We start from the raw sequence: 27,951 nt of genomic DNA on the forward strand, positions 1-27,951 counted from the left end.
ATCTGAGAAAGTTTGTGTTGGTTCCAGAGATATCAATCATACTGTAGCAACCCCATAATGTTCAATGTGTTTAGAGTTGTATCCTGTCATCAAATTAAATTAAATTAAATGTTGAATACAGTTTGCATTGTTTGTGGTGGGCCAAGACGTTGATTTGATGGAGGGGCGGGTACATTGGTCGAAAGGAAATGTGTTGAAGGAGCTGGAGAGTGGTGAGTAGAGTTTATGCTGGGAGTTAGTGGCCAAGCATTACAATTAAATTAAGCCAAGTAAATTGTCTCATAATTGAGACAATTTACATATTTCTTAAATTATTATATATCATATATATAAATTGTTAAATATTTAGTTCTAGCAGGTTCATGATGTACTGACTTCTTTATTATATAACTGGTGAGCTGCTAATGCTAAGCGCAAGCTCTAGAGTGGCAAGTTACCTGTTTTGATAACAAGAAAATGTCTTTATATTATTAAAAAAAATGGTTTTGAGTTCAGAATAAACCATGTGGGATTGTGGTCTGGGTATGTTTTTGTTGTTTGCTTCAAATGTAACAAAGTAAACCTCATTTAATTTTAATGCAACTCATGATTAATACAAACTATAAAGTTCCATCTCTTTACATGCAAATTTTGCACAAAAACAAGCAACCCCCCCACCCCCTGATTCTTGAGCATGGTTGCAGTGTTGAGGCAGTTATGATTTATTTAAAGAACTAAAATCGAGCCAAAGTGTTTATTTCCTGTAGCAAAATGGTGTTCAGGTGCAGCCGGACCATTCCACTGTTGGCACATGGAAACAGAGATACAGCAGGTCTGGGAAAATGACTTGGCCTGAACTTGTTTACAAGAGGAGTTGAGGATAACCCAGAGCTGCTCACACCCTCAGTCTTTAAACACAGCGAGCGTTGCCAGCGGTTGAGAATTCAATGAATTACATTTTCTCATGACTATAGATTTTTTTTTTCCTGTCAGAAAATTCAGGCCACGTCAAAAACATTCCCGTCAAGAGTCCTGAAAGCCTGGAGTTGATGACTGACATGACTGAAAACTACTAGTGTGTCAAGTGAGCAGTGCAGCAGATCTTAGCTGCTGAAACAGGCACACTCTTGGTATCTCTTTGTATTCTGTAGGAAACGGAAATGAATAAAACAACTAAATTATTCATCTCACTCAACAAACTTTTTTCTTCATCTAAATAAGCCATAGTTCAAAACACCCATATTTTACATTAGATATTTTAGATTACACTTGCATAACAATGACGTTGCATGTTGTCACTGTTTATATTGTATTATGATTTTCCTCATTCATGCAAACATAAATTGAAAGCAGATTGGATATTAGAAAGAAGATAACATTGTCACTATATATGTAATATAATACAATGTTAGGCGCTACTTCTTTGTGCATTAACAAGAACATCGTGTGAAGATCAGTTTCAGCTTCAAATACATCGTGTGAAGAACTTCAGTGTGAAGAACTAAGAAAGAATGTCCATCAATATCCATCCATCAATCCAACGTGGGGTCACGAGGGGTTTGAGTCGATCCTTGCTAATTAATTTATAATCTTCTGATGGTAAACTTGTGAGTTCTAGTAGTAGCCACTGTACATACACCCAAGACCGTTGTTGACGGGGTCAGTGGGGTCTGTGTTAAAGTTAACAGTTCAAACTGTGGAGTGAGAGCTTTCATAATACCCACATTTCTGCATCACTCATCAGTAACTGCTCTCCATAATGATCATCTAACACTTTCTTTTCATCACTGTTCCCATCACTATGTCTGCAGATCATGACAGCATTGCTGCTAATGAAGACTAACTGGGAAATATAGCTCTTACTGACAACAGTCTGCATAATATCTCAATAGTAATTATTACTGATAACACAAAACTCTATCTTCGACTGTGTTTTGCTGTTTCACCTTGCAAAGCCCCATGTTGTGCTGCCTGTTGATGCACCTCTCTTTTCCCCTGCTATGTTTACCTTTTCATTGTCTTCCTTTCCGACTTTCAGTCTGTCGTGCCTCCTTGCGATCACCTCTCAGCTCTTATCGCAGCGAAACATCACATCCATGTGAATTCCTTCACACACACGGATTAAACAAGAGAAAGACGCCTATCTCCTGTGTGAATCGTCAATCCCTCTTCTCCTGCTTCTAGCATCCAAAGTCCACTCCTATGTTTCTATTCACCCACCATTCCTTCTGAAAAATAATTACCGCACCCCAAACCATCATGCAGTCTCTGTATTGTGCAGGAACAGAGATGAAACAAAAGTGCAGATGAGTGGAAACAGAAGGAGAAACAAGATTGCACAGCAAGGACGAATTTCTTTTTTTTCCTCCTTCTTAAACTCAACTTCCGTTCCTCACCAACATTCTTGTTTGTTTTTCATACTTATATGCTTGTGCTTGTCTCGTTCCCCGCTGGTCTCTCTTTGTCTCCCATCTCCTTCCTTCCTGTCTTGTCACGCTCGCTCACTCCTGTTCCTGACTTTTTTTGGTGGGTATGATATAAGAACATTCATAGTGCATGAGGCAAGTGTAAAGCAAATACACTCACAACACATCGAGATGCATGTATTGATCAGTGAAACGAGTTCACGATAGACTACCCCAAACTTAACCACTGACTCTACTTTTACATGTAACCTAATTGACCAATGCAAATCCAAAAGTCAATTGTGAAAGAAGCACATATGCATAGATTGTGATGGGAGCAGTAATTATTACTAGAATAGAGGTAACAAGTCTTAAATGGATAAAACACGTGACATCATTCTAAAAACCTTCTACAGTTAATACAAGAACTGTCCTTTTTTGTTTTGGTGACCTAACCTGACCAAACAGTTAGTTTTTTTTCACACATTCCTTCTTGTTGAAATGAATGCAAAAAAAAAAAAAAAAAAAAAAAATGGCACAGCAGCATAGTGGTCGGCACTCTTGGCTCAAAGCAGGAAGACCCTAGTTGGAGTTCTAGGATCCCTGGGACAGTCTCCTGCAGATGGTTGATAAAGCAGGTATAGAAGATGATTGATAACAAAATAAAGGTGCAGTATATCAATTATCAGCAGTTCCATTAAACAATGAGTACTTTATATAGACAGTGTTGTATAGTGAGTCATCATTGTAATTTTTTTTCTCCCATTTTGAGCATACTGACCCACATTTTGCTGGGTTGGAATGATGTTGGAGTTGGTGATGGAATAACCGAACCACATGTTCACCCGCAATTGAATTTTACAAGATTTCATTGTGACCTTTTTGTTCAGAAAGATTTGGTGTGAAATGATTCGTGTCTCGACAGTCTTCCAATACAAATACAGCTGCATGAACTGATAACAAACCACACAAACCTGTTGTGGCAGTCTGCAGAGTCCATTGCCTGTATATGTTGAAAGCAATCTCCCTTGTAGTTGCTCACCTTTTGGGCCAAAAGGATCGGTTATCCATCTTCCTCTCCTCGCTGCTCAAAGACACAAAGAGGCAGCGAGTACCGCAAGACACCAGAATTCCCACTTTTCGCCTCTTGTAGTTCAGCGCTTCATGCAATTATCCTGACATTTACCTCACCCTTCAAAACAAAATATGCTGTAACTAGACGTAAGATATGGATGTAGCCATGTAATACAAGTTTACACATGGTGTAGTGGCTGCTGAAATCATTCAAAGACCGATCTAAAATATTAAACAACATGGAACTGCAAACAGCATCAGAAAGACAAGCTGAAGTCTGCTTTTTCATCGCTCCGGGGGAACCTCTAGATCTTTTAACCTTTTCGTGCAATTGTACAATCAGATTAATAACATCTAAACTGAAGTTTATTGATTTGTTGAATGATAATTCAGTCATACATCAGAGCAAACAAATACACACGGTCTTAGTTTAAATAAATGGATGAGAAGATGCTATGTATAGTTTCCTCAATGTTGTAGGTGTTGGATTGCAGCTCATTTGAGGTTAATTCTTTACGTTGGCTTATTATTAGTGGTCCAGCAGCACCACTATATCATTTCGTTCTCTGCTCCCTTTAATCGCTTCTACTTCCTCCCCCCACCAAACCTTGCTTACACACATTTGTACTCAGGAAAACACTCGCACACACTGTGCTCAACAAAGCGGCGTCAACCGCAACGACGCCGACACAAGGGCTTGCTTCACATTTGCACGGTTGCTGTTCGGAAACAGAAGCTCTCTGTTTAACAAAAGGAATCGCTTAGTTGAAAACAGACTGGAGGAGTACGTGTTGTTTTCAGGGAACTGATGCAGTTTCTGCAACGTAGCAAATATGTTTCTGATTAAATGCTCACACTTTCTGTGACACACAAGTACAAGTACCCCCCCCCCCCCCCCCCCCCCCACACACACACACACACACACACACACACACCCGACTTGTGACATGAACATGAAGTTGTTTTTGCTGGGGCTTGCTTTTCACTAAAAAGAAAAATACGCCTGTCCGCCGTCTCCCCTCATCTCATCCCGTCTGCTACGCCCCACTTCTGTCACACAGGCGCACACAAACACACTAAGCGCACGTCCCATGCGAGGCACCGGTTTAGTTTCTATTGCATTTTCAACCAGGACACAAGAGTCTTCAACCACAAATAAAAAATATCTCAGCTTGACGTTTTCATGACTTCAAAGCTCTTCACAAAAACGTGTGGCAAAAAAAAATAAATCTAAATTATCTGTGTACTGTGCAGGATTGTTAGTCTTTCTTTTTCTTTTTTTTACATGCAGTAATAATAACAGTGTCTGAGCTACTATAAAAATCAATCAGGATTCAGCCCTGCAGTTACGACACATGATGACACTATCGTAGTACACAAGAGCTCTGCTCTGTTGAGCCATGTATTTAATTCAATGTGTTACCTGAATAAGTGTTCCCATCATCTCTGGACAGAAGCCGATCTTTCTATTACTCACACTCTCAAATCTCAAATTTTTTTGCTTCTCTGTTGGCCTCGACCTTAGTCAAGCTTTTAAAAAAAATACCCAGAGTTGCTCGTCACCCATGTGAAGGATAAAAAAAACCCAAAAAAACAAAAGAACTCACTAAAATGTCACACAATCCTCAAATGTTTTTGCATCATAGCTTGTCAAAAACTGACAAGAGTTTCACTGTGAATTGTAGCAAAGAGACATGCAATAGCACTCATACACTCACACTCATATTTGGCAGCAGCGACACAATCGATATGTGTGTTCTAATTATACTGAAGCTGTATCAACGTTTCAATGTCAGCATGACGCAACAGTAATGCTGGCCAAGGGAACCCTGGCACTGTGAATCACATGGGGTGCATGAGAGAGAGAGCGAGAGCGAGAGCGAGAGCGAGAGAGAGAGAGAGAGAGAGAGAGAGAGAGAGAGAGAGAGAGAGAGAGAGAGAGAGAGAGAGAGAAGGAAAGAGCAAAATGTACATGGACAAGGGAGCAAAGATCGAGAGAGGAAAAGAGGTATTGATGTCTTGCCCTTGAGCTGGTGTAAAAACAACATAATACTGGGCAACTGTGAAAATCCAGAGTCAATGAAAAATGACAGGGTAACTGAGCTTTCTCCTCTCCAGATGATGGTCATGATGGTCAAATTACAAACCCCCTCATCCATCCATACTGGGACCATCAGTTCTCCCGCTCTTCACTCTGCCATCTCTCAATTCATCATCTTTTGTCCCCCTTTTTGGTACTTCTTCCCCGTTTCTTCCTTCTCCCCCTCCTCTGTTATCGTCCTCATAAACTCTCCAGTCTGTCTGCCCCATCTGGTGTCTACCCTTATGTTCCTTGTTAAAATGTCAACACTGAAGTGGTGCGATTTTCATCAGAAAACTGTAAAGATAGGACAAGCCTCACAGTCTGACACGTCAACCTGCTGTTTATAAGTACACTGATGACCCTGGTGATTTCAAACACCATCTTTTAACACATTATCAACACTGGCTGTTCTGAGAGCGGATAAACATTCTGAGGTTGTTTATGGTCCAATTCCTGGTCATCAAAAAAAGCAAATATTGAGGTCAGGAGGAGCCATATAGCCTGAGGTAAACTGGAAAATGTGTTGTTCATACTTTCCCAGTGGAGGAGGAAAATATGTGTTTAATTACTTTAATGACTTTACAAAGTAGCCACTCCTAACACTTAGCCTCTTATAGGGAGCGTAGTGACGTATTTGTTTAAATGATTAAATGGCACTTGGTCGGTGGAAGCCTGCTGCTTGATTCTGACGTGTGTCCACAACAAATAACATTACTCACAAGTCTGTTGATCTCCTTCTCCTGTTTATTGGAGTCCACCAATTCCACAAGTCATTTTACAAACTTGCAGGTTTAAAAAACAATATGAGCGATTTAATCTCTTTAATCTCTTTAATCTCTGACTTCTCCAAATCTTTCCACCATAGTAAGTTTAAATATCATAAATCAGAAGTTTTCTCCTATTAAGTAAATTCATATGAATATTCCATAAGTTATATATTGAATCTTAATTGTTTTGAATCCGATGAACCAAAAAGTACTAGTATGACACTTTTCATAACAAAAGAATTCATATGCACACCTCGAGAAAACGTGCACACTCCTTTCTTCTCTCCAGCAGGACTGGAGCCTCCCTTGACTTCTGACTGCAAGTTACAGATAAAAGCAGATCACAATGTCTGTTGATATTTTCCCTCAAACAGGAAAAAAAAATAAACACGTAGCATTTTGCACAAGAACTGGGATACTTGGTTCGGGAGTTCTAATGGAGTGGAGCTAAACAGATTTATGAGAGAATGACAATTTCATGTTTTTAACAGCTTAAATACTTTTATTGCACTTTTAATCAATTTACTGATGAATTATGGAACAGTATATGCAACTAACTTGTATTGCTATGAGGCTTTTTCCACTATAATCGAATATTGGCACTGGTTGAAAAAAAAACAAACACTTCGCAATGAGCACACAGGTGTGGTATTTAAAGAAGATGCTTGATGTCCGTGATGGCCTGCCAGGTTTAGCGGAAGCTGATGTGAAACAAGCACTCAGCAATTGCTCGGGGAAAAAAAGTCACTTCAAGTAAGCTGCTTTTTCCTCAGGGATGGTATAAAAAAAAAAGCGTTACTTGTCACTATAACCAATAAACCAGGCCTCATCTCCAAGTACTGAGCCACACTGTATCCTTGCAGTCCTTCCCAAAGTGGAGCACAGTTACGTAACGTACGACGAGAGACAAGAGTGAGAGAGTTTGGGGGGGAAAAACACAAACAGGAAGCTTCAGAGGAAAAATGGAGAGCTCAAAGAGATCGATGGGAAGAAAATGTGGATAAAGGGGAGTTGGTTAGTTAAAGCGACAGTGACAGGTAAGCATGACAAAAACATAAGATAAAAGAAAAAGAAGGAAAAGAAAACGCTAAATAGGAGGCACATAACAGTGCAGACGGTGAAAAAAAAAGAAGACATGCTCTAATTTTTAATGCTTCCGTTGCCGATTTAAGTTTTTTGTCATCAATTATATAAAGGCAATTCTGGCAGTGCTTTCATTGAGTATCAAGACAGAAAAGATTTGCGACTAATACCTCCAGAGTGAAACGCCTCGTCTGAGAAATGACTTTTTGTCTTTTAAGTAAATGTACCCTCAGATAGGCTCTGAATCAGTAATGTGATAATTCACAAAGCGAAGGCACAGCGATCTATGGTACTCGCCCATCATGTCCTCCACTCTAAATGACAAATTAGGTCATTTCAAGTTATTACCTCGCAAAAAGAAACATTATGCTTTTTGATCAGATGCAGCACAGGATGGTGAAACAAAACAGGAATGAAAGAGCAAAAGAGGAGAGAGGAACTATAACCTTGCCTGAAGGTTTTATCCAAACATCACGTTATATGCTATTTCCCTTGCATAATAAGACAAACACACGACGTGAAGTGATATACTGAGCCCATCGACTGTGGCACAGGTGCTTTGTCATATTTAGTCATGGATACTGACAGTGACAGTTTTGATGAAGATTGGACTGCCAGTCACAAGCAGTGTTATAAATAACGCTTGTTAAAATGAGACATTAATGGAATGTCATTAGCTTTGGCATTAATTCACTAACTGCTATTATTATATATATAAAAAAAAAAAAAAAGAGTTACTGATTTAATCTTCTATGAACTGGGTATGCATTACTTTTGATGGAAATAGCTGGAAAGCTGCTGCCTCTATAAATAAACATTACTTTTCCTAAATAAGACCAAACACTTTTTAATAGATATCAGTTTTTATGCATTGTAATCAATTAATCTGTTTCCGCCACAAGAATAGGTGTCATGCCACTTTGTGCAGGGCTGCTGACAATTGTTTGCAATAATCCACTTCTTTAAATACCTGAGAGAATAATGCTACCACTTAAAATATGTAACTGCATTCATGCAGGAATACTTAGTTACTTCCCTGGTCATGGTGATAAGATGGTCCTTTGTATTTTAGGGCAAGTTATTGGAGTGAAGTGATAAATGGGTAGATGTGTGTCTTTTATTTGACTTTTCAAATATGAATGATGTTAGATTTCATCACTGCACTTTTCAAACACACATTTAGTCCTAAAAGATGCATATAGAAGATATGTTACAAAAAACACATTATAATCCCAGTTAGTGTGCCTTATTGGACTAAGACACACAGTGTGACCTTTCTAGGAAAACTTTATACTGGTTTTCTTTTTTCGCCAGTCTTTTTGAGGACACAACTAATTTATTCATGCCCCTGCTCACTTTATCCTAAAACTGGTATTTGTTATTCATCTTGAATGGTATTATAAACTGTCAGGATAAGAAGAAAGTTCTTGAGCTCAACTGCTTTATTTGAATTCCTTACCAATTGCTTACGCAAATAGGATGAAGAAAATATAAACCAAACACTGTCTAGCACATCTTGCATCATAAAGTATATTAAATGGTTTATTTCTTGTAAAACATAAGGGGGGGGGGGGGTGGGGGTGGGGGGGGGCTGTTGGTCTTTGCAGAGGACTCATGTCCATGCAATGCACCATCAACTGACTTTTTAGGTTACAGCATGAATGCAACTGTCACCCCGCCGTCTCACTTTTCGCTCAATGACTTGCTTTTTGGTATCTCCGCTTCTTTCCTCCATCTCTGGCAATGGAAAATGTTTAAAAAAAAAAACAGCAGTTTCAAAAGGCACTTCCATCCCATTGACAGCCCTCCAAAACTCCTTAGCGCTCTCTGGGAAAGAGAGCAGAGCAGCCAGCAGGCTGGCAAAGACTCAAAACACTACAAACGGTCGGCAGCCCAAAAAATGCTAAATGGAACATTAAACAGAGATTTGTAGTTTTTTTCCCCCACCACAATATATTATATGTTTCTGTAGTTTTCTTTGGTTTTGACTGCAATAAACCTCCAATATGAACATTTTGACTCCTTTCCCCCTCCCTAACTTACATGTTTGTAATATTGTATTACACATCAAATAAAGATGTAATGTCAGGTTCAACAAAATATGAGGGAGTTAGACAAACACAAGTGAAAATTACATCTCAGCATTTAGATAAAGAATAGATCAATTCAGAGTGTCTTACCAAATTAGACACAGACGGCCAAATCAGGATGTCCAGACAATTTTGTTTCATAAAAATATAACCGTGCATGTGATCGCAAGATTTTCAGATTTATATGAATTATTGAACTGCAGGATAAACTCTGCAGCAGCTCCCTTTGTATTGAATGCAGACATGGCAAATGTGTCCGTCTGCCATTATCCTGTATGTACGTATACATTCATACCTACCCCCTCTCCTCCTGTCCATCTATCCACCTATGAATTCATCTTTTCATTAGCACCTTGGTAGCAGGGCATTGTGGGGATTTTTTAATGTTGCCTCGAAACTATGATATATCAGAAAAACGTGCAGTCAAGGAGTAACAACAGTTATTGTACATGACTGTCAGTAATGTGTTATTGTACAGTGCACATGGGGGGGGGGGGGGAAATTTCATCTTTGCATGGTACAGGAATGCAAGTAAGTACAAGTGTTATTCAGGCAGACTGGTATAGTTAAGAGACTAACAAATGTACTTACGTAGACTGGGCTTTGTGTAACGTAAAGCCACAAGATTGAGCCTTTGATTTTCATTTACTTATGTATGAATGTGTGGATCATTATCAACATTCGAAAGATTTGAAATAAAAACACATTAGTTGTGAAAAAAAGTACACACAAATGCTAAGGTGTATGTAAGAGCAAGCTCGGCTAATAAAGCCATATAAACGACCACTGAGTCTTGATACAAAGTGAGAATGAGCGCATGAGAGATTGGAGCGGGACTCAGGTCTGAGAAGATGCTACAAGTGTGTGTGTGTGTGTGTGTGTGTGTCTATGTAAGTGAATCAGAGGGCAGTTTGTCATGTTGCTGCTCCACAGCTCTGATCCAAGCTGACAGGTGAAGCTAAGCGCAGCTAAACAGCACACATAACAGAGAGAGAGAGAGAGAGAGAGAGAGAGAGCAAGAGAGAGAGAGAGAGAGAGGGAGAGAGTAAGAGAGAGAGAGAGAGGGGGCAGGCAGGGAAACAGAGATAAGGAGAGTCCAATAGACTTAAAAAATAAAATGGGAGGGAGAAAGTGGAAGATGGGGACAGATGGATGGACATAAAATAAGTGTGAGAAATAAAGGGGCTGTGGCGATAGCCGTCAGAGAGTCATTAAAAAGAAAAACAGGCAGATCTGAGAGAAAAACAGGGATCAGGCATGGCCAAGAGAGTGAGAGAGGGGGTGAATTGGAGCAAACGAGAAAGCTTGGGAAAGACAGGAATTGAGATTAACTGGTGAAAGAAATTGGTTAATTGGCATTTTATCAGAAAGAAGGAACTCAGCGGGTTAATTTTTCATACCATCACTTCATTAATCTATACCTCCGCCCCTCCTCCACCTCATCTTTTCTCTTCTTTTCCCTTTGAAAAGCTGTCACAGACCTGTATGTGGGGAAAAGTACATGTATGGGCTTTTTTTTAATTACTTTTATAAAGCTATTGTTTTGAGCATAAAATCAATTTAAAGATCACTAGCCAAAGTGAAAGTGATTACTGTCCTCAGAAGTCAGTTATGAAGTTGAGGGAGGAGTCCAGGAAAAACAGAGGAGTATAAATCAAACAGAGAAAGAGTGCCAAAGTTAGTGATAATAGAAAAGCAGTAATTGGAAATATGTGAGGCAGATGTGCAAAAGCAGAACAAAGGCGTGTTAGTGATAGACAGAAAGAAAAGCAAGAGATACAAAGGATTTAAAGGAAAACTTTCCCTTGGAATTAATAAAGTATCTATCTTTAGTGTTTGAAGGTTGAAAAAAGGTTAATAGCCGACTAAACTCAATAAAATATTTATAGTTGCTTGTTTGCCTTTTTGCCATTTGGAGCATGATTTGTATGTCACTTTTAAGAATCCAAATTAAGGTGAAGTGCTCCTGTGAAATGAATGTGCTGCATTTTTTTCTTTTAGAATAAAGTAGGAGGAAGCAAAAGTAAACAAAGACATAAAGGGAAGAGGAACAGCGTGGGGCTGGGGTCGAACGCAGACAGATCAAAAGGAAAATGGTAATAGCGAAATGGAGTACTTTAACGCTTGAGGGCGAAAAAATGAATATAAAATTTAGGAAGAGGAAGAGATAGGTGCGGAAAAGTATAAAATGGAGGTACAAGACAAAATGAAAGAGAAAAAAGACAAATGTGTAGAAGGAATTAGAAGTAGTCAAGCTAGACAGGTTGATAGATTAGAGTCACTGATGTGACCCACCCTGCAGGTATGCGCTCACTCATGTGAAGGGGAAAGCCAAGATCAGGCCTATTGTACACTTGTGCATGTGTGTGTGTGTGTGTGTGTGTGTGTGTGTGTGTGTGTGTGTGTGTGTGTGTGTGTGTGTGTGTGTGTGTGTGTGTGTGTGTGTGTGTGTGTGTGTGTGTGTGTGTGATTTCATGACAAATGAGTAACAAGAATTGGCTCTGAGAGTTGCTTATCCATTAGTGTATTATACTGCATTGTCAGAGTGTCCTTGCACTGTAGGTGTGTGTCTGTGTATACGTGTGTGTGCGTGTGTGTATATAAACCCTCTGACAAACTACATATTGCACAGCACTTTGATGTGTGTGTACAAGGCTGAACTTTGAGCTGAATGCAGTGTGAAGGGAATATCTGTGCATGTGTGAATGTGTGTCATGAGCTAAACACAGGTTGACTGCTGCCTCCCACTACTGTTGCAGTGCATCAGAAAGCTTTTTGTAGCGTTGCTTGCTGTTGTATTACATTGCATTGCATCAAAGTTATTGGACTGCTTCAAATACAGCACTGGATTGTTTTTGTTTTATGTGGGGGATCAACAGAACTGCTCTGATCAGACAAGGTTAATTTAGTCTTTGGAGATTAAAGGCAACACGGCAGAAGAAAACAGCACTTAAAAGTGCCACGACCGAGCAACAGCATCATAGCCTGTGAGACCTCTGGAGTTAATTAGTGTCACGACAACGAGAACCTGAAACTGACTAGCGTATTTGTGTATTGGGGAATTGTGAGTATCCAGTCAAGCTGCAAGTGCATTGACACTGCACACTGCTGGTTAACCAGCTGCATCCCCTCAGACACAAATAGCCCCCATCCGGGAGATGCTGAAAGGCTGCATCTCGCTGCCCATGTAAACTGCATCCAAAATGAGCAGAGTTAAGGTCTTACATCCATGTACCCATTTATTCTGATATGCTCTTTACGTTGTGTGTGCCTCATCTTGCCGAACGGAGCACGCTGCACCATGCCACTGCTATGTGTCTGTGCCCGAGGTGCTAATCCAAGGTCACACAACTCCGCAGTTCACACACTACTAACAACAGATACTACAGGCTTTGACTGCTCAGAGATGAGAAAGTGCTGAGCCGCTGCTAATTCATCAGTGCTGCACCGGCCTTGACATCATTACAATACATGACATTAACATGCAGTGAGCTGCGTCCATAAAAGACATTGAGAAGTGCATTGATCTTTGTTCTTGCTGAAAGCAGTGGCGCTTAATGCTGACCTGTGTCGGTAGAATCAGAGTTGTGCACAATTTAAGGATGAATGTATCGTAATCTCAACAACAATGCTGATTTATATACACATAATTATTGAAACAGTTATAGAATTAATTATGGCCAAACTAAGAAATGCATTCAAGATTTAGTAATAATAAGAGGATTGCGGCATTATTAATATGGTGTTGTTTCGAGATGTTGATACAGAAACAAATCAGCAATTGAACTGATCAATATCATTCTGTCTATCTCCACGTAATGATGGATGAAGCTCACATCATAGCATGCAGAGTACCTGCATATCATCAGTATTGTCAATTGCTTCACAGGGTGATAGATTTTCCTGAGAAGCGTGTGTACGTGTGTGCGTGTGTGTGTGTGTGTGTATTCATGCGTGGGCTATGTGTGCGTCACACTCCTGAATGCTTAAGAACAAATCCCTTGAGGTGAATGAATCTGTGCATGTGTGTGCGTTTTGTTGTTGCTAAAATAAAGATGGCCTAAAATAATGAGCGCAGGCAGTGACTCAGTGGTTGACATATGGTATTTTCTGTGACATCATCTTTAGCAACACCACAGCCTCAGCACTGAGATCCTGCCAGCAACTCGTTCATGCCGCTTGCAGCATGCTGCTTTTTGTTTATTTATTTATTTACTTTGAGGTTTTTTGTTTTTTTCTGCTTAATCCAATTATGCCGATGCATTAAATCGATTCATCAAATATCAGTGAACTCAGATTATGCAACAGAAACAAGGCTTACAGCTACCTAGATGCAGAAAATATACAATTAGCGCAGCAACAAGCAATAATAAATGTAAAGGCAAGTAAGACCGATTACATAGTAAGGATATATATGACATAAAGTGGACAGGTTTCACACTTTTCACACCATTTTGTTTTGCCTCTTGATATTGTATGATATGCATTGTGTGCACATAAACTCGCCAAAGGTCAAAAATGTCATATTCATGCAATTAATTTGCAACTAACACATTACATAGTCATAGACACCAGTACTCAGTAGCAGCTTCAAGGTTTCTCTATTTAGACAATTAAGCAATAAAACATGAAATACTTGCATGTAATGATGTGTCTTTTTTTTTTTTTACTTCAAAGGCCACTAAAGTAAAAAAAAAAAAAAAAAAAAAATCCTTAAAATGGTCAATCTTCACACAAGTATTTCTATGTGCCCTATAAATAGTTAAGAGTCCATCTCTATTTATTTGGGCATTCTGGAACAAGTAGAGAGTCATATTACCCGATACCCTTGAAGTAGCTCTAAGTTTTAAAGTTTGATGACCCCTGATATAGACCAACGGTGTCAATTTTCTAATGGGCATTGCACTGTTTTTTTTAGTAAGAGTAGCAGAAATAACACAATACTTGAACCTGAGCCAAAAACATTGAAGTAGCACTCAAGATCGAATTGGGCTGTATGTAGCCTCTCAACTAATGCAATATTGAAGGAAAGCTGTTGGCTAATGCAAGACAGTCGATATTTATGATTGTACACTTTAATTTTGATAAGACAAAGTATTGTATTTGTTATGAAATGCAACAAGTTGAAAATATAATGGATTTTATTTTTTTTATTTCCCCACATAAGCCCAACCAACAGTCTCCTGCATGGTCTTTGTGACCTATTATCTTCCATGCATAACTCCAACTTTGTCATGTTTACTGAATATCACCACGAGAGGTGACAGTTTGCATTGGATGCTGGTGTAATCAACCAAACCAGCAGTGTTTTCATGTAGCATAAAGCTGTTTGGTACTTTCACACAACCTGGTGTACAGTGGGAAGTATATCAAGGTACCAAGCAAATATATTTTGTTACCTTCTACTATTATTTAACTGATTTTGCAATTAAAACACACCTTTATTGAGTAATTATCTTTGAATATTATCAACTAAATAAATAAAAATCAGGGTGAAGAAAACATCTGAGCTTCAAGCTGTTGCATCCAGAACTTATTTAAATTTTGTTTGTTATAATGACCTTTTTCATTTGTAAACAAAATGTTTTGTAGTGAAACTCTTCCAATGTGAGGTTATATACATGCACACACTCATGTGAGTGGAGGACAGAGTATGCATGAACACAAACAGGCCCTGGCATGGCAGGCAGTCAGCCATGCCAAGGGACATTATTTGGCAGCTGTCAGCTCTAATAGAAGTATAGCAGGGCGGGAGACAGATCCAGGCTCTGTACCAAGCCTACAAGGGTGCACTATCTGGCAGCTACAACATCTCTGCATGTCCGCAGTGTGTGGGTGTGTACGGGTGAATGCGTGAATCTTTATGTATCAGGACACGGGTATGAGACCCCCTGTGATGTGATACATGCAACCACTTGTGCCATGCGGTATCCATTGAGCCGAGTATCAATGGGTGGGTTGGGGGTTGTGTGTGTGTGTGTGTGTGTGTGTGTGTGTGTGTGTGTGTGTGTGTGTGTGTGTGTGTGTGTGTGTGTGTGTGTGTGTGTGTGTGTGTGTGTGTGTGTGTGTGTGTGTGTCCTCTCTGACAGCAGTGGTGGGATGAAGTAGTGATGAGAAGAGACTTCAAGCGTTGACTCTGTCAATTCATAACATCACGAGACAAAGAGAAGGAAAGTGAGACGAAGAGACAGTCGAACTAATACAGCAAACTCAGAGACGCACACCACGCTACACTCAAACGTCTCGTCCTGTGTTCTTGTTCTACTTTCAAAGGGTTCATTTGTTTTAGTTTTTTTGTTTGCTTGTTTGTTAGCTTGTTCCAACCACCAATTTACAGGAAACATTTTTGGAAGACTACAAACTTCAATATAATCTACATAACAATGAGCTGCTATTAAAAAAACCGGCTCACTGCAGCCAACATGAAGGAGTATGGAAATCCTACGTCTTGTAATCACATTGCTCAAGTGTTTTCCAAAGCATAAAAATAAAACACAGAAGCACATTATGTAAGATCCAATAGGAGGTGGAAAATCTGATCATTTGGATATAGGGCCATAATGAAGAAAGCTTTTCTGTTCGCTTTGGGTTGTAGGTATTCAATTCTTCATTAATAAACACGAAGTACACAGAGAAAATATATCTGAGGAGATCACGTCAACTTTTACTGACCCAACTTTTACTGACCCAACTTTTGTTCAGGAGCTTATTTGACAACGTACTTTTTATTCAGTGAATTATTTCGGTGAAATCAGTGGTAACAATCCCGCCCACTGTAACCTCTCTAAATTACCACCCATGGGAATTAAGGGGTGAGTCATTCCTGTGTGGCATCAATTAACTCCCTCCAGGCACAATGGTAGGCTGGAGACCGGCAGCTGTGCGAGTGTGTCTGACTGAGTGAGCAGCTTGTGTGCGCTGTGTGTGAGCGTGATGTGCGTTTCGGTGCTTGGCGGAGTTTTCTCGGGGTGGCACAAGTGTAGGTGGCGAGCGGCATTGCAACGCAATTATACACCATCAGTGTTTAAAACTGCAGGGTTTCGTCTTCATGCTCAGCTCCATGCGAGGTTGCAGGCCCATGGAATCATCTGTGGGGGGCCTTGTAATATAAACTAACCTGCTGTGACAGTGAGGAGTGATTCAGCTACAAAGTGCTGTTATAGACCCAGGGGAGTAACAGTGTTGTGGTGTGTGTGTGTGTGTTTGTGCAACACTGAATGCCTTATTACATGACCATGGGGTATTTCTCTCACTTTATTTTTAGTAACAAACGCTCTTTGACAATAGGAAACAATAATGCACATACAGTTATACAACCAGGACCAGGCCACAAGGTTGTGAAAAAACAACGGACAAGCCAGTGATTTAGTTTCCCACTGGTTGACTCTGTCGCCTTATTTGACGTGTAATTTGACCCCGGAGAAAGACAACAGCCCCACTACCTCATGACAGCACGGCCACTCACAAAGTTCAACCAATGAAACAATACAACTGCTCACAAATGAGCAAAAATACGAGTTATGATCCAATCATGACAAAAATGTTTTGACCATTCAATCACCTTTTTGGGAATCAAGTGCTGCTTTAACTGACACTCCTCATGATATGACATGACACTAAATCCCAGTGATATGGATGAGTTTCATTTGTTTTGATTACGTAGTTCAAATAAAGATAATTTTAAGAAAAGACAATAGCCTTTTAACTAGTTGAATACAACTAGGATTTTACACATGGTTTCTCGTGGTAAAAGTCATATCAAAGCAATAGTCATGCAATGCTGATTGGAGTTTATGTGACTTTTTTTTTCCCTCTCCGACAGCAAGATATTTATTGATGACAGTCTGATAATTTACTGCGTCGCAGTTATTTTTTGCTACTTCGGTTCAGGTTTATTTGTGAAATTTATACCATTCAAATGACACACCCTTACTTGCAGTAAAGCTTGTAATAAAAAACAAGTCAGAGTAACAACTTACTAATCAATATATCACAATAAACTGCATTACTGTAAGCAAGGTGATATTGGGAATTATTCCCTGAAGATACAATTTTAGAATACAAGAAAAGCATCATTGCACATATTTTTTCAGTAACTTGGGAATACTACCAACTTATTTATCTCTTTGTCAAGCAAAAACTGATATTTAATAATTCATTTGTTTTTTTGTTTGTCAGTGAAACAGGACGTCAACAGAAGAGCAATAATTATAGGCCATAAACTTTCAAACCAGACTAACAAGCAATATTTCATTGTTTCAGTTCTTTTTTACACGCTTAACCCTTCATAGAGCACTTGTTGAAATATAGGTTCAAATTAAACATTCTTAGCCAAATGACCTGAAAAAGCCTGGTGATGACGATCAAATATCTTGCAAAGGAAAGTAAAAAAAAAAACTGTCTGAAATAACATGTTTTGGTTTTTGAGTGAAAATATTACTCTAAACAGAATTCACTACTAATTCAAGATTGCCTTTAGAATATTTATGACTACTGCTCTGCAATATAATGTGTTATTTACCAAAGAAATACACTAAATATGACTGAGGAGCCCCTTGGGATGATTAAAAATTGATATGACTACAATAAAAAAGAAAAAAAAGGAATGATAATTAGACCAACCATTTTTCATATAGGCCACTGGTATTCAGTTTTTTTTTAATCTCAGTTGGCCACTGCTAGCGAAGGAGAATACATAAAGAGGTACACAAGTTGTCAATTATGCCTGACAGAAGATTAACATACACTATATAATGTAGTCCAATTATGTGATTTTCGCAATATTCCTCATTATTGATTTAAAACAATAGTTTGTAAAAACATGAGCAACACTGCTAATTCTGAATAATGACCTGCAATAACCTTCACTTACTTAAACATGTCCTGTTAACATATTTATGCCTTCTCGGCTAGTCTGTTTTAAATTAAAGGGAAAAGCTTAAAGATTTGAAATTGCTCATGAAGTGCCGTGTGTTTCATGCTGAGTGAATATTAGCACAGGTTTTTGAGACTAATCCCCCGGATAAAACATCTGAATGATCAGTAATTACACTTGACTGAAAAGACTGTGTGACGGTAGATTCCTGACGCCATTAAAAGCAATTATCACATATGTTAAACTGCTTCGCTATAAAACAAATTGGTGCTTAGTCGGTGGGCTGATGAGGACATTTGTCGCTGTTGCCCGTTTAAAACAGGATTTTTAAAATTCATGTGAATTTCTTTTTGAGAGACATCAGAAGTAGAATTAAGTTGATTGCAGAATTAAATGTTTTCCTACTTTGTGGCATTAAGCTCGTCTCATTCAGGACAAAGCCGAGCCTGTGGTGCTTAAAGCCCGTCACATTGCCTGGAGACGTTTCCTTTGAGTTTTCCAGAAGTTTCTGCAAAGCTCAAAGGAATAAAACTCTCTGAGGTGGATGTCCACAAGCTTCTGCTGATTCATACTTGTTTATAAGTTTGGGAAACACTTACAGTGTCCCTACATCAACCTGTATTCATTAATTGATTCGTAGCCCATCTTGCATTACTGGGGAAATCCATTTGAGTAATTTAACTGTTTATGACCTCCATCAGACCTTGTATGAATGCAAACCTCATAAGATCGATTAACGATACAAAATCTACAAAAAAACAACAAAAAACACACATTTAACAATGGCTTAGCTTAAGTAATTTATACTTTTTATAACACAAAACAAAATACAATCTGTGTAATCCATGTAAAGCAATGGATATTACTATATATTACAAGTAACAGTAACATGTCAACCTGACATCCAATATCCATTTTATTCACATCTATCATAGGGGGTAGTATAACTTGAAACAAGAAACTGAAGCGATATCCCAACATGTATGCTGTGTTCATGCAGCTGGGAACCTGGGTAGTTAGTTCCCAGTTGGGCAAAAAAGCAACATGAACCTCTAGCAGTGTCACTTTGTCTCTGCTGGGAGAGAACAGACGAGACACAAACAAGCTCATCATCAGGCATCCACCTTGACATGAATCTCACAGGGGACTCTTTTTTTTTTTTTCTTTCATTAATGCACATTTGCTGTGCAGCCATGTCAAGTGAAGCCAGAGCTGCTTCGGAGAGCCCTTCTGAAAACCTCACACTTTTCAAGATAGTAACTCAGGATATGGCTGTATTTCCCCCACTGAAAATTTTGACCTTTCTGACCTGTGTCTTACATATAGAGCTCCAAAGACACAGGCTCCTACGACATTCACAACACAATCAATGTTTACATTCACAGCTTCACTGCCTGCAAAAGCTCTTTGTTTTCCATGATTAAAGGCTGTTATCTCCTTTCTTCTTCAACTTTAAAACTGAACATTAAAATACTGTTATGAGATCACCTTTTTTTTTTCCTGAGACCATTTGCTTTGAATGATGTCAACCCGAGTAAACTGTGGCTGCTTTTTTATCCATCACATAAATATGGTCCACTGGTGATACAACAGCTAGTCCAGCAGGTCATTACCAATGACATAAAGATCTTAAATATGACTACTGAAAGCAAACTGAAACTAAAAAAACAACTTCAATTTTAGTTAAAGGGGACATATTATGGAAAAATCCGTTTTTGATTGATTATGCATGTCTAATATTATATTTGGCTTTCCTATTGGCTTCTTAACTTTGAGAATAAATAATATAACCTGTTATTATGTTCATAAATCTGCATTTTATGCAATAGCACTCATAAGTTGCTGCTTCTTAAGTAACAATGCTAAGGTGACCGTATATGTCACTTGCTGTAACTTTACCTTTCATTTTGCATTGTGGCGTAATAATATTAATGAACGGAAGAAAAATACCACAATAAAATGCTTGCAGCTACATCCTCTGGTCTTGCCCTGAATCATATTGTCCTAAGTGAAAGAAACAGTTCTTCTTCTTGTTTTTGAGCGACTGTATTTTAGTTTCTTCCATTTCTGCATCTGGGACAGACTCGGGGTCCAACATGTAGGGCCGCATAGTTGTTTGTAGCCCCACAGCCATATTTTCTCTGACAAACACGGTGGCAATGCTTTTACAGGAGAAGCTCCAGGGTCCCACTGCTTGGGTAAAATCCCTGTGGGGCGTGATTCTTCTCAGTCAAATTTTTAATGATGATTTTCTCTTTACAAGAAAAGATCTGCTGGCGTAGAAAGCAATATTTAAATTGCATTCAAGGAGACAAACAAGGCACCCTAAGAGTTATGAGAGAAAACAAAACTGTTCAGAGTTAAAACATGTTACTTACAATTCATGAAGACTTCCAAGACTGACTGTTTTTACTTGTTTTAATGGTGACAATAATTACCAGATTAGTGGCACTGACCAATTTGCTTTTGGGTTTCAAAGTGACAAACAGTTTAGGAAAACATCACATCTTTGGCCTCAAATTTGGTGAAATCACAGAGCAGGGAAAAAGTTTACAGTTCTTTTAGCGAGGTAAACCAAGAGGCCTTCAGAGTTTTAAGCTCAATGAGTCTGCTATTCTTCAATTTGTTACACAGTTTACAGAGAAAGCTGACAAGCAACACCACACTTCCTGTCTAGATTCTGTCGAAATGATTTTAAAAAAAAAGAGCCAAGGATACAATTACAACGGTAGATGATACTGTATGTGCTTGATGCTTTGTGGCCTGTGGGTCTACAGTTATTCTCAGTCCCTCTTTTATGCAAGTGTATAAATTCATAAAAGTGGTTTGAAGTGCACGTCAGCACTTACAGCTCTGCCCTTATCATGAAAGAGCCAGATTTCCCTCGGCATTAAGACTGGGTGGATGCTATTTTGATCTGAGGTTTACATCATATTTGAATTTCTTCCATAGCTTGAGCTGTGGTGCACATTTGCATCATTTCTTCACAATAGCTGAGGCATTTACCAGAGCTTTAGCCCCTGCGATTCAACTCAACAGGTGTACCCTCCACAACTCGAGTTCAACTGCCCTGAGACCCAGATGTGGAGGGCAGGTGGAGTTAAAAGCTCCTGACAAAATACAGGCTTTTAAATTCAGATCGCTTTTGATGTTTGAGCCCTTTGCGGGTGTGTGTGTTTGTTGGTACGGGGCTCTGATGTCCTCGGATCACTTTGTATCATTTCAAGAGTGCTAATATTGCAAGTTGGAATAGTTTATGTGACAGCTTCCTCAGGGAAGGGAAGAGGAACGAGGGAGGAAAGGCTGAGGATACTGAAGGGGAAGAATGAAGAGAGAAAATAGAAAGTGGGCCAAAGGGTGAGAGGCTGAGAGACAGACCAGACGCAATGGACAGAGAGAGAGAGAGAGAGTGAGAGATAGAGAGAGAGGGAAAGAGAGGTTGAGGAAGTGATAGAGGGAGAGATAAAAGGCTCATAGCAATGAAAATAAGGGGGCAGATATCAGGAGGGCGGAAGAGTCAGATGCAGAAAGTTGAGGAGATAAGACAGACAGGATTAGAACCGAAGAGAAAAAAAAGAGAAGCCAGGGAGAACAACAAGTACTCCTTAAGCATTCTGGAGGGGACGAGATGAAGATGCAGAGTGGGGAAGATGAGAGAGTGACGGGGAAACCGCCTCATCGAGAATAAGAGAGCAGGGTGAGAGTGGAAGACAAATGGAGTAATGGATTGGAAGTGGACAGATATTAATGAGATGAGAAGGAGAAAAGGATTGGCCAGCAAGCAGAAAATGCAAAGGGCAATTGAGATGCATGTGTGGGTACAGTGTGGGAGTTCCTGTGGTGCATACACTATCCTGTTCAGGGAAATGGTTTATGGGTAATTATTGTCCTTGCACATCCCTTTCAGATAGTCAAAGCTTTGATTTATTTCCACCAAGAAAGCAAATGTGGGTTTATGAATAAATGCCTTTCTAGACGCATAAAGAATGCTCACTTCAACCTTCGATAACTTGAAAGCCAAAACAATTACTCGTATGACAGAAAATAATGTATGTCAATTTAATTTTAACTGGGAAAACTGGAAAGAACTACTTCAAAAAGATACATTTTGTGAACATTTGTGAGTGAAGTCAATATATTGGTGAGAAAACTCTTCAATATTATAATTTATCTTCTGGGGGAACTATTAATTTTGAGCTTTTGGTGCAGGAATCCCTGGGCAGCTTCCCGTTTTGCCCTGTTGGCCACCTCATGTTGCTTGTCATCTCACTGGGGCTTTAATAAACGATGTTCTGTCTTGAATTTTTCCCGAGGAGTGTTTTTGCTGAGTTGGATGTTCTCGAGCAACACCTCAGTCCGTCGTCGTTTCATAAGGGAGCGAATCAGTGCGAATGCAGACGGCTGCTGGTTCCACAGGTCTGCCTTAAGATTGCTTAATGGCGCTGTAGCAGTAAGAAGTGTGTCGAGGGAGAGGAGAAAGAAATATCAATTTAACCTCAGATTTTTCCCACCTCATCGTTTTGGTTTCAGATTGTTAACTGTACATTTGTGCCTGTGGCGTCTTTAAACCAAAGCCTCTCGTGGGAACAGTGGAGCTCTGACCCAACGCATCAGTCCTGAAAATGATGTTTTCAGGCTCATTTATCTCCAGAAAAACTAATGAATCTATTTCATATTAAATTTAATTTGATCTTAACCCTTAGCTTCTTACGTACAAAACAATAAATTTGCTAAAACTGCATGGACAGTAAGAATTACACACAGTATCAGTATAATAAGACACAGAGAACGAAGCTTCAGAAGTAATGAACAAAACAAGCTCTATATAAAGGAGTTTTTTTTCTGACACAAACAGTTTGCATTACAATCCTAAAAACATTGACAGCATTCGTACGCATGCATAACAGTTCACGTATATGATCGGTATACAAACACATGCACGCCGAATACTGACTGCATCTTGCACATCTGCTGCGTAGGATTGCATGATATTTGTGCTGATGTTCATGTTTTTATGCTTACTGCTCTCATGACCACAGGCAACCATTTCACAGCGGGCTAATAAAAAGACAATTGCTCTAATGCATTTTAGAAAGCAGCGTGGAGACTTCAACAGTGAGATTAACAGTGAGGAAACATTCATGGGTCTCTTGATAGCGGCGCCGAGGTCACAGCTGATTTGTTGACTGTGTTGCTATAATTTCCCTGTCAACGACGACATGTTGATGCGGCGCGTTCTCTTGTTTCCAATCCTTGTTAATGTGCACAAACACTTTGAAGTTTCAAAAGCCAATTAAAGACTTTGACTTCTTGAGTGGAAATAAAATGAAACTTTATATGTGTTGCTATTTCTGGTGTCATTTTTTTTCCCCCTCCCCTATTTTCTTGCCTTATTAAAAGCAAATAGTGGGTAACGGAGACGGTGAAGTGGAAAGTGATATCTTTGTTTCATCAGGGTTGTTTACTGTAGCAATTAAACTGTGCAATCTCATCTGTGACAGTAATGCAGCCTGGAAAACTTTGTTCGGCTGTCATTTGATACTGGATAATATCGTCAATCTGTTTGAATTGAAAGAAGCACAGCACCTCTCACAGTCATCCTTGGACTCCAGCTGCCAGAATCTTGATCAGCTCATCACTCTGATACTAAACATCTGACCCAAATATGAAGATATGATTTTATAGAGACGAGTATGCATATGTAAGTATACAGTTTGACAGGGCGACAATGAACAACTTAAACTCCAAACAAAAGTTTTTACTTCGAAAAAAACATTCATGATGAACTGCCTCTTACTGCAAACCAAGAATGCTGCGTCATGTTTCTAATTCTCACAGCTCAATCCTAAAGAACCGATTGAAGAAATATTCCAAGCATACTGAAAATTATTTTTCTCATTCATCGTTCAAAATACAAATATTTCTACCCAATTTTTTTCCACTCTTTGATAATCGGAAAAGTGAAAATAGACCATTTAAAACAGAGAAGTAATTGACCAATAATGGTCAATAATCATTTTCAAATGCCAACCTTCAAAATTAGAATAAAATGCAGTTGTTTTTTCTATATACAAAACTATGTGGGTTGTGTAAATTAGACATTGGTTTGAGAGGGTTAAAATTATGACCAGTATTGAGTATTTTTATGTTTTTCTTCATGGTTCAAGTCAATAAAAGTCTATAAATATCGGGACGTCGGGGCACTTAACACCCCTAAACACTGATAACGTGTTTTCAGGGATTAATAAGATCTTATCTGAGAGGGCTAGTGGAAAGTTTTTAGTCCAAGTTCTTGTTTGTTTTGTGCGGTTTCCACGAGCTTTATAAGAACTAGTTAAATTGTCCTTCCCAGGACTTCTTCCTGCCTGTGTTCCAGTTTCAAGGCGACATCAAAACTTGTTCAAAGACATCAAACAATGCAAGATGGCAAGAGAGGAAGTTGTTGTTTTTTTTTTTTTTTTACTTTTTTTAATAAATGATTGACATTCCCAGCTGAAAAACAACTAGAGACTCATTCTTTTCATCTTCCGGTTCACTTTTCTGAACTTAATTCACAGTATTTTGTGGTTTATTGATGTGAATACGCCTTTTCAAACGTGTTTTCATCTTCAGGTAAAGCTATTGAGATCTTCATGATTGAAGTTTGTAATATATTCATAGTGGTGTAGTGGATGGATGGATAATATACATTTTTCCATTTTTTTTTAAAGTTAATATTTCCCTCAGCCTCAATTCTCCACTCCTCTCCACTTCCATTGTCTTTGTTTCAGCAGCATTGTCGGCTCACTCTCTATTTTCTTTTTCCTCTTGCATTGAGTATACATGCGATAGCTCATGAGAATATTTGCATTTCTGCTTCTGAGATTGTATGCTGGCTGCTTGAAGTGTGTAAATGTTTTGTTTTCTCCCCTCCAGGACTCTGACGGAGCTTCTGAAGCAGCCAGGGGAAGCAGGAGCGGTGGATGGAATTGGTGTTCATCATCCAATAGGGACTAACGGCATCTCCGCCAGGGCACTCCGCTCCAACAATGGTAAGTCCTCTGTGTGTGTGTGTGTGTGTGTGTGTGTGTGTGTGTGTGTGTGTGTGTGTGTGTGTGTGTGTGTGTGTGTGTGTGTGTGTGTGTGTGTGTGTGTGTGTGTGTGTGTGTGTCCCATGACCGCATAACCGACTGATAAACATTTGAACTAGTTATATTTTCACTTCAATTGCATTTTTAATCTAAATTCTACACTTTCATTATTTATCTGTACTTATTCAAAGTAACAAAGCAAACTAAATCAAGCCCGTTTTGAAGTTCGTGAAGCAGCGACAATTACTGAGGCTCATTATTCTACATGAAAACAGGAGAGCTGTAAGAGGCTTTCTGTGTCTCACTTTTTGCTTTTCCAGGAGCCAAGGTTGTCGTCATCACTCAAGTGTAGGGATGGGAAATGATAAGAAATGATCCATCGCATGAGCAATTCTGCTTATCAATCTGATTCATTATTGATTAATTCATCAATTTTTGATCAATGTGCCACCTTCCAGTTTTTCAGCAGAATAAGTAGGAGCGTCCTCAGCAATAAAATAGCTAACAGCGGCCTGCAATGAGGTGTGTTGCCTCTTTTAAACAGTTGAACCACATTCGATATCGGTTAATTTGTTCAAAACTTTCTCAGACAAGTGGAAAAATTAACAGTGCCTTTGTCTTCAGTTGCCTCTATTGCTAAGTACAACAACGCCAATCAAAAACTGCACAACTATCAGTTTGTTTATTTTTTTGCAAAATGCAACCACAGCTCGCTGTAGAATTTGAATGGCGGCATGTGATGTCGGGCCGCACAACAGTAAAATAAAGGTCTGGATGAGTAGGAAGAATAATCAAAGGAATCAAAGTATGAACCTCGGATGAATTGCAACAATAGGAAATGGTTAAGAATGTGAAAGAGATTTTGATTCCCACCGCGGCCCAGATAATTACGTTTTCCGCCGGAATAGGTTGCAGATAGTTTCCAGTCACAAATCGTGTCAAAATCAAAGGCTGCTAAACCATCTATGTCGAAATCGTTAAGAAACACAAGGATGTCTCTGTGGTTCAAATCCCCCCCCCCCCAAAAAAAAAGCATTTACAGTTGCTTTAACATGTAAAAATTGGGTAAATATCTGAAATGCATGAAGAAAATTATTATTATTTTTTTTTTAAATGACACAAAAGAAAGAAATGCTATAGGTGGCCTATGCAAATAACATTAAGACGAGATTGTATCCAAAGTGAAATTTTGCATTCAAGATGGTGGAAAAAAAATCTGTCAGGAAAAAGTGTCAGAATGTTTTGCATTTACAGTTGCTTTAACATGTATCAACCACTTCCAAGGATGCATCAATAATAAACACTATTTTGGGATTACTTTAAGTAGACATTACCTTTAGCTATTACTGTTCAGCAGTTGGTACCATTGTGTAACATCATGTAACAGATGGAACTGTTGAGAATTGGCAGAAAACAATCTGCAAGAGGATTCATTTATTGTTGAATTTAATTTACATCCCATCCTTAACTACCAACGTTTTATTAAAAAAAACCAAAAACTATTTTATTGCTGTACCACATTTTGTCAACTTTTAAATCTCCTGTGTGAATGGTTGTTTCACCAGATTGATTTGCATTGCATTTCCTTTGTATGACAGAGATAATAACACTATAGAGATCATAATTGTATAGCCATCTACGTTAATCTCTTAATCATTAACTCTTAATTTAATCCTTTCACTTAACTCTAATTTTGAAGAGTCATTCATGCGTTTTAGCATGTTATCTGCTCCATTACTTTCACTTTGTTTCAATGGTAAGAGACATCATGCTCACTCAAGTTAAAGAGGTAATTATCCTTACTAATAGCATAAGGACTCTCTGGCTGCTATCTTACACAGCAGCACAGCGCACACTGCATGTGACGCTCCGAGTTTCAGACGAGCGCAGTAATCATTTTGACGTCAAGCGACCACACTGCTCAAATAAAGCTACTTGCACCCATCCATAAACCCGCTGTTTCATTGCCTTGTGAGGGCATATGGGACCATGCATGAACAAGTGGCTCGCACATTCATGCACTCGGCCTGTTACACAAGAGGTTTGCATGTTGGCAGCAGCTGAAATTGCGTTCCTTAACTTGTATAAATAAGTCTGAGTTTACTGAATGCCTGCAACAGCATAGCTAAAGGATAGTGTCCGCACGTGAAAGCCATAACGGCATTATCAACTTTCCAACCAGCAGGAAGACATCGGTCATGATTTAACTGTAGACACACCGTGCATTTTTATTTCATTTCATCCGGGTAAGCCGTCACACAGAAACAGATTATTTGCACCACAGTCATTCCTGAGCTCTAGTTATTCAACTGCTTAGCAAAAGGCAATGTGAGATAGAAATCTGATTGGTACATTTTACATCATGCCCAAGTGACAATCTGTGCGACCCCTTTAACCCCATGTTCGCATCCTGCTACCGCTGATAGGATTTGGCATGCATGTTTCTCATAAGCATAACGTCTAGAATATTTATGGCATCTATAAAATTCAGAACTGGAGAGAAAGCAGAGGAATAGAGCTAATTA

General features: G+C 39.0%; 1 protein-coding gene across 1 annotated transcript in view; it reads left to right on the top strand.

The window, feature by feature from the left end:
• The window catches only part of LOC308141705 (protein shisa-8), a gene marked incomplete at both ends in the record, with an annotated part of 91,287 nt that overhangs the window by 14,177 nt on the left and 49,159 nt on the right, over window positions 1-27,951 (top strand). The window contains one exon of the mRNA XM_080511914.1: window positions 25,272-25,387. Within this exon, the coding sequence (XP_080368040.1) occupies window positions 25,272-25,387 (116 nt within the window). The remainder of the gene's footprint in view (window positions 1-25,271; window positions 25,388-27,951) is intronic.

This window comes from Blennius ocellaris (genome assembly GCF_963422515.1).
Source record: "Blennius ocellaris genome assembly, chromosome: 16".
Taxonomy (NCBI): domain Eukaryota; kingdom Metazoa; phylum Chordata; class Actinopteri; order Blenniiformes; family Blenniidae; genus Blennius; species Blennius ocellaris.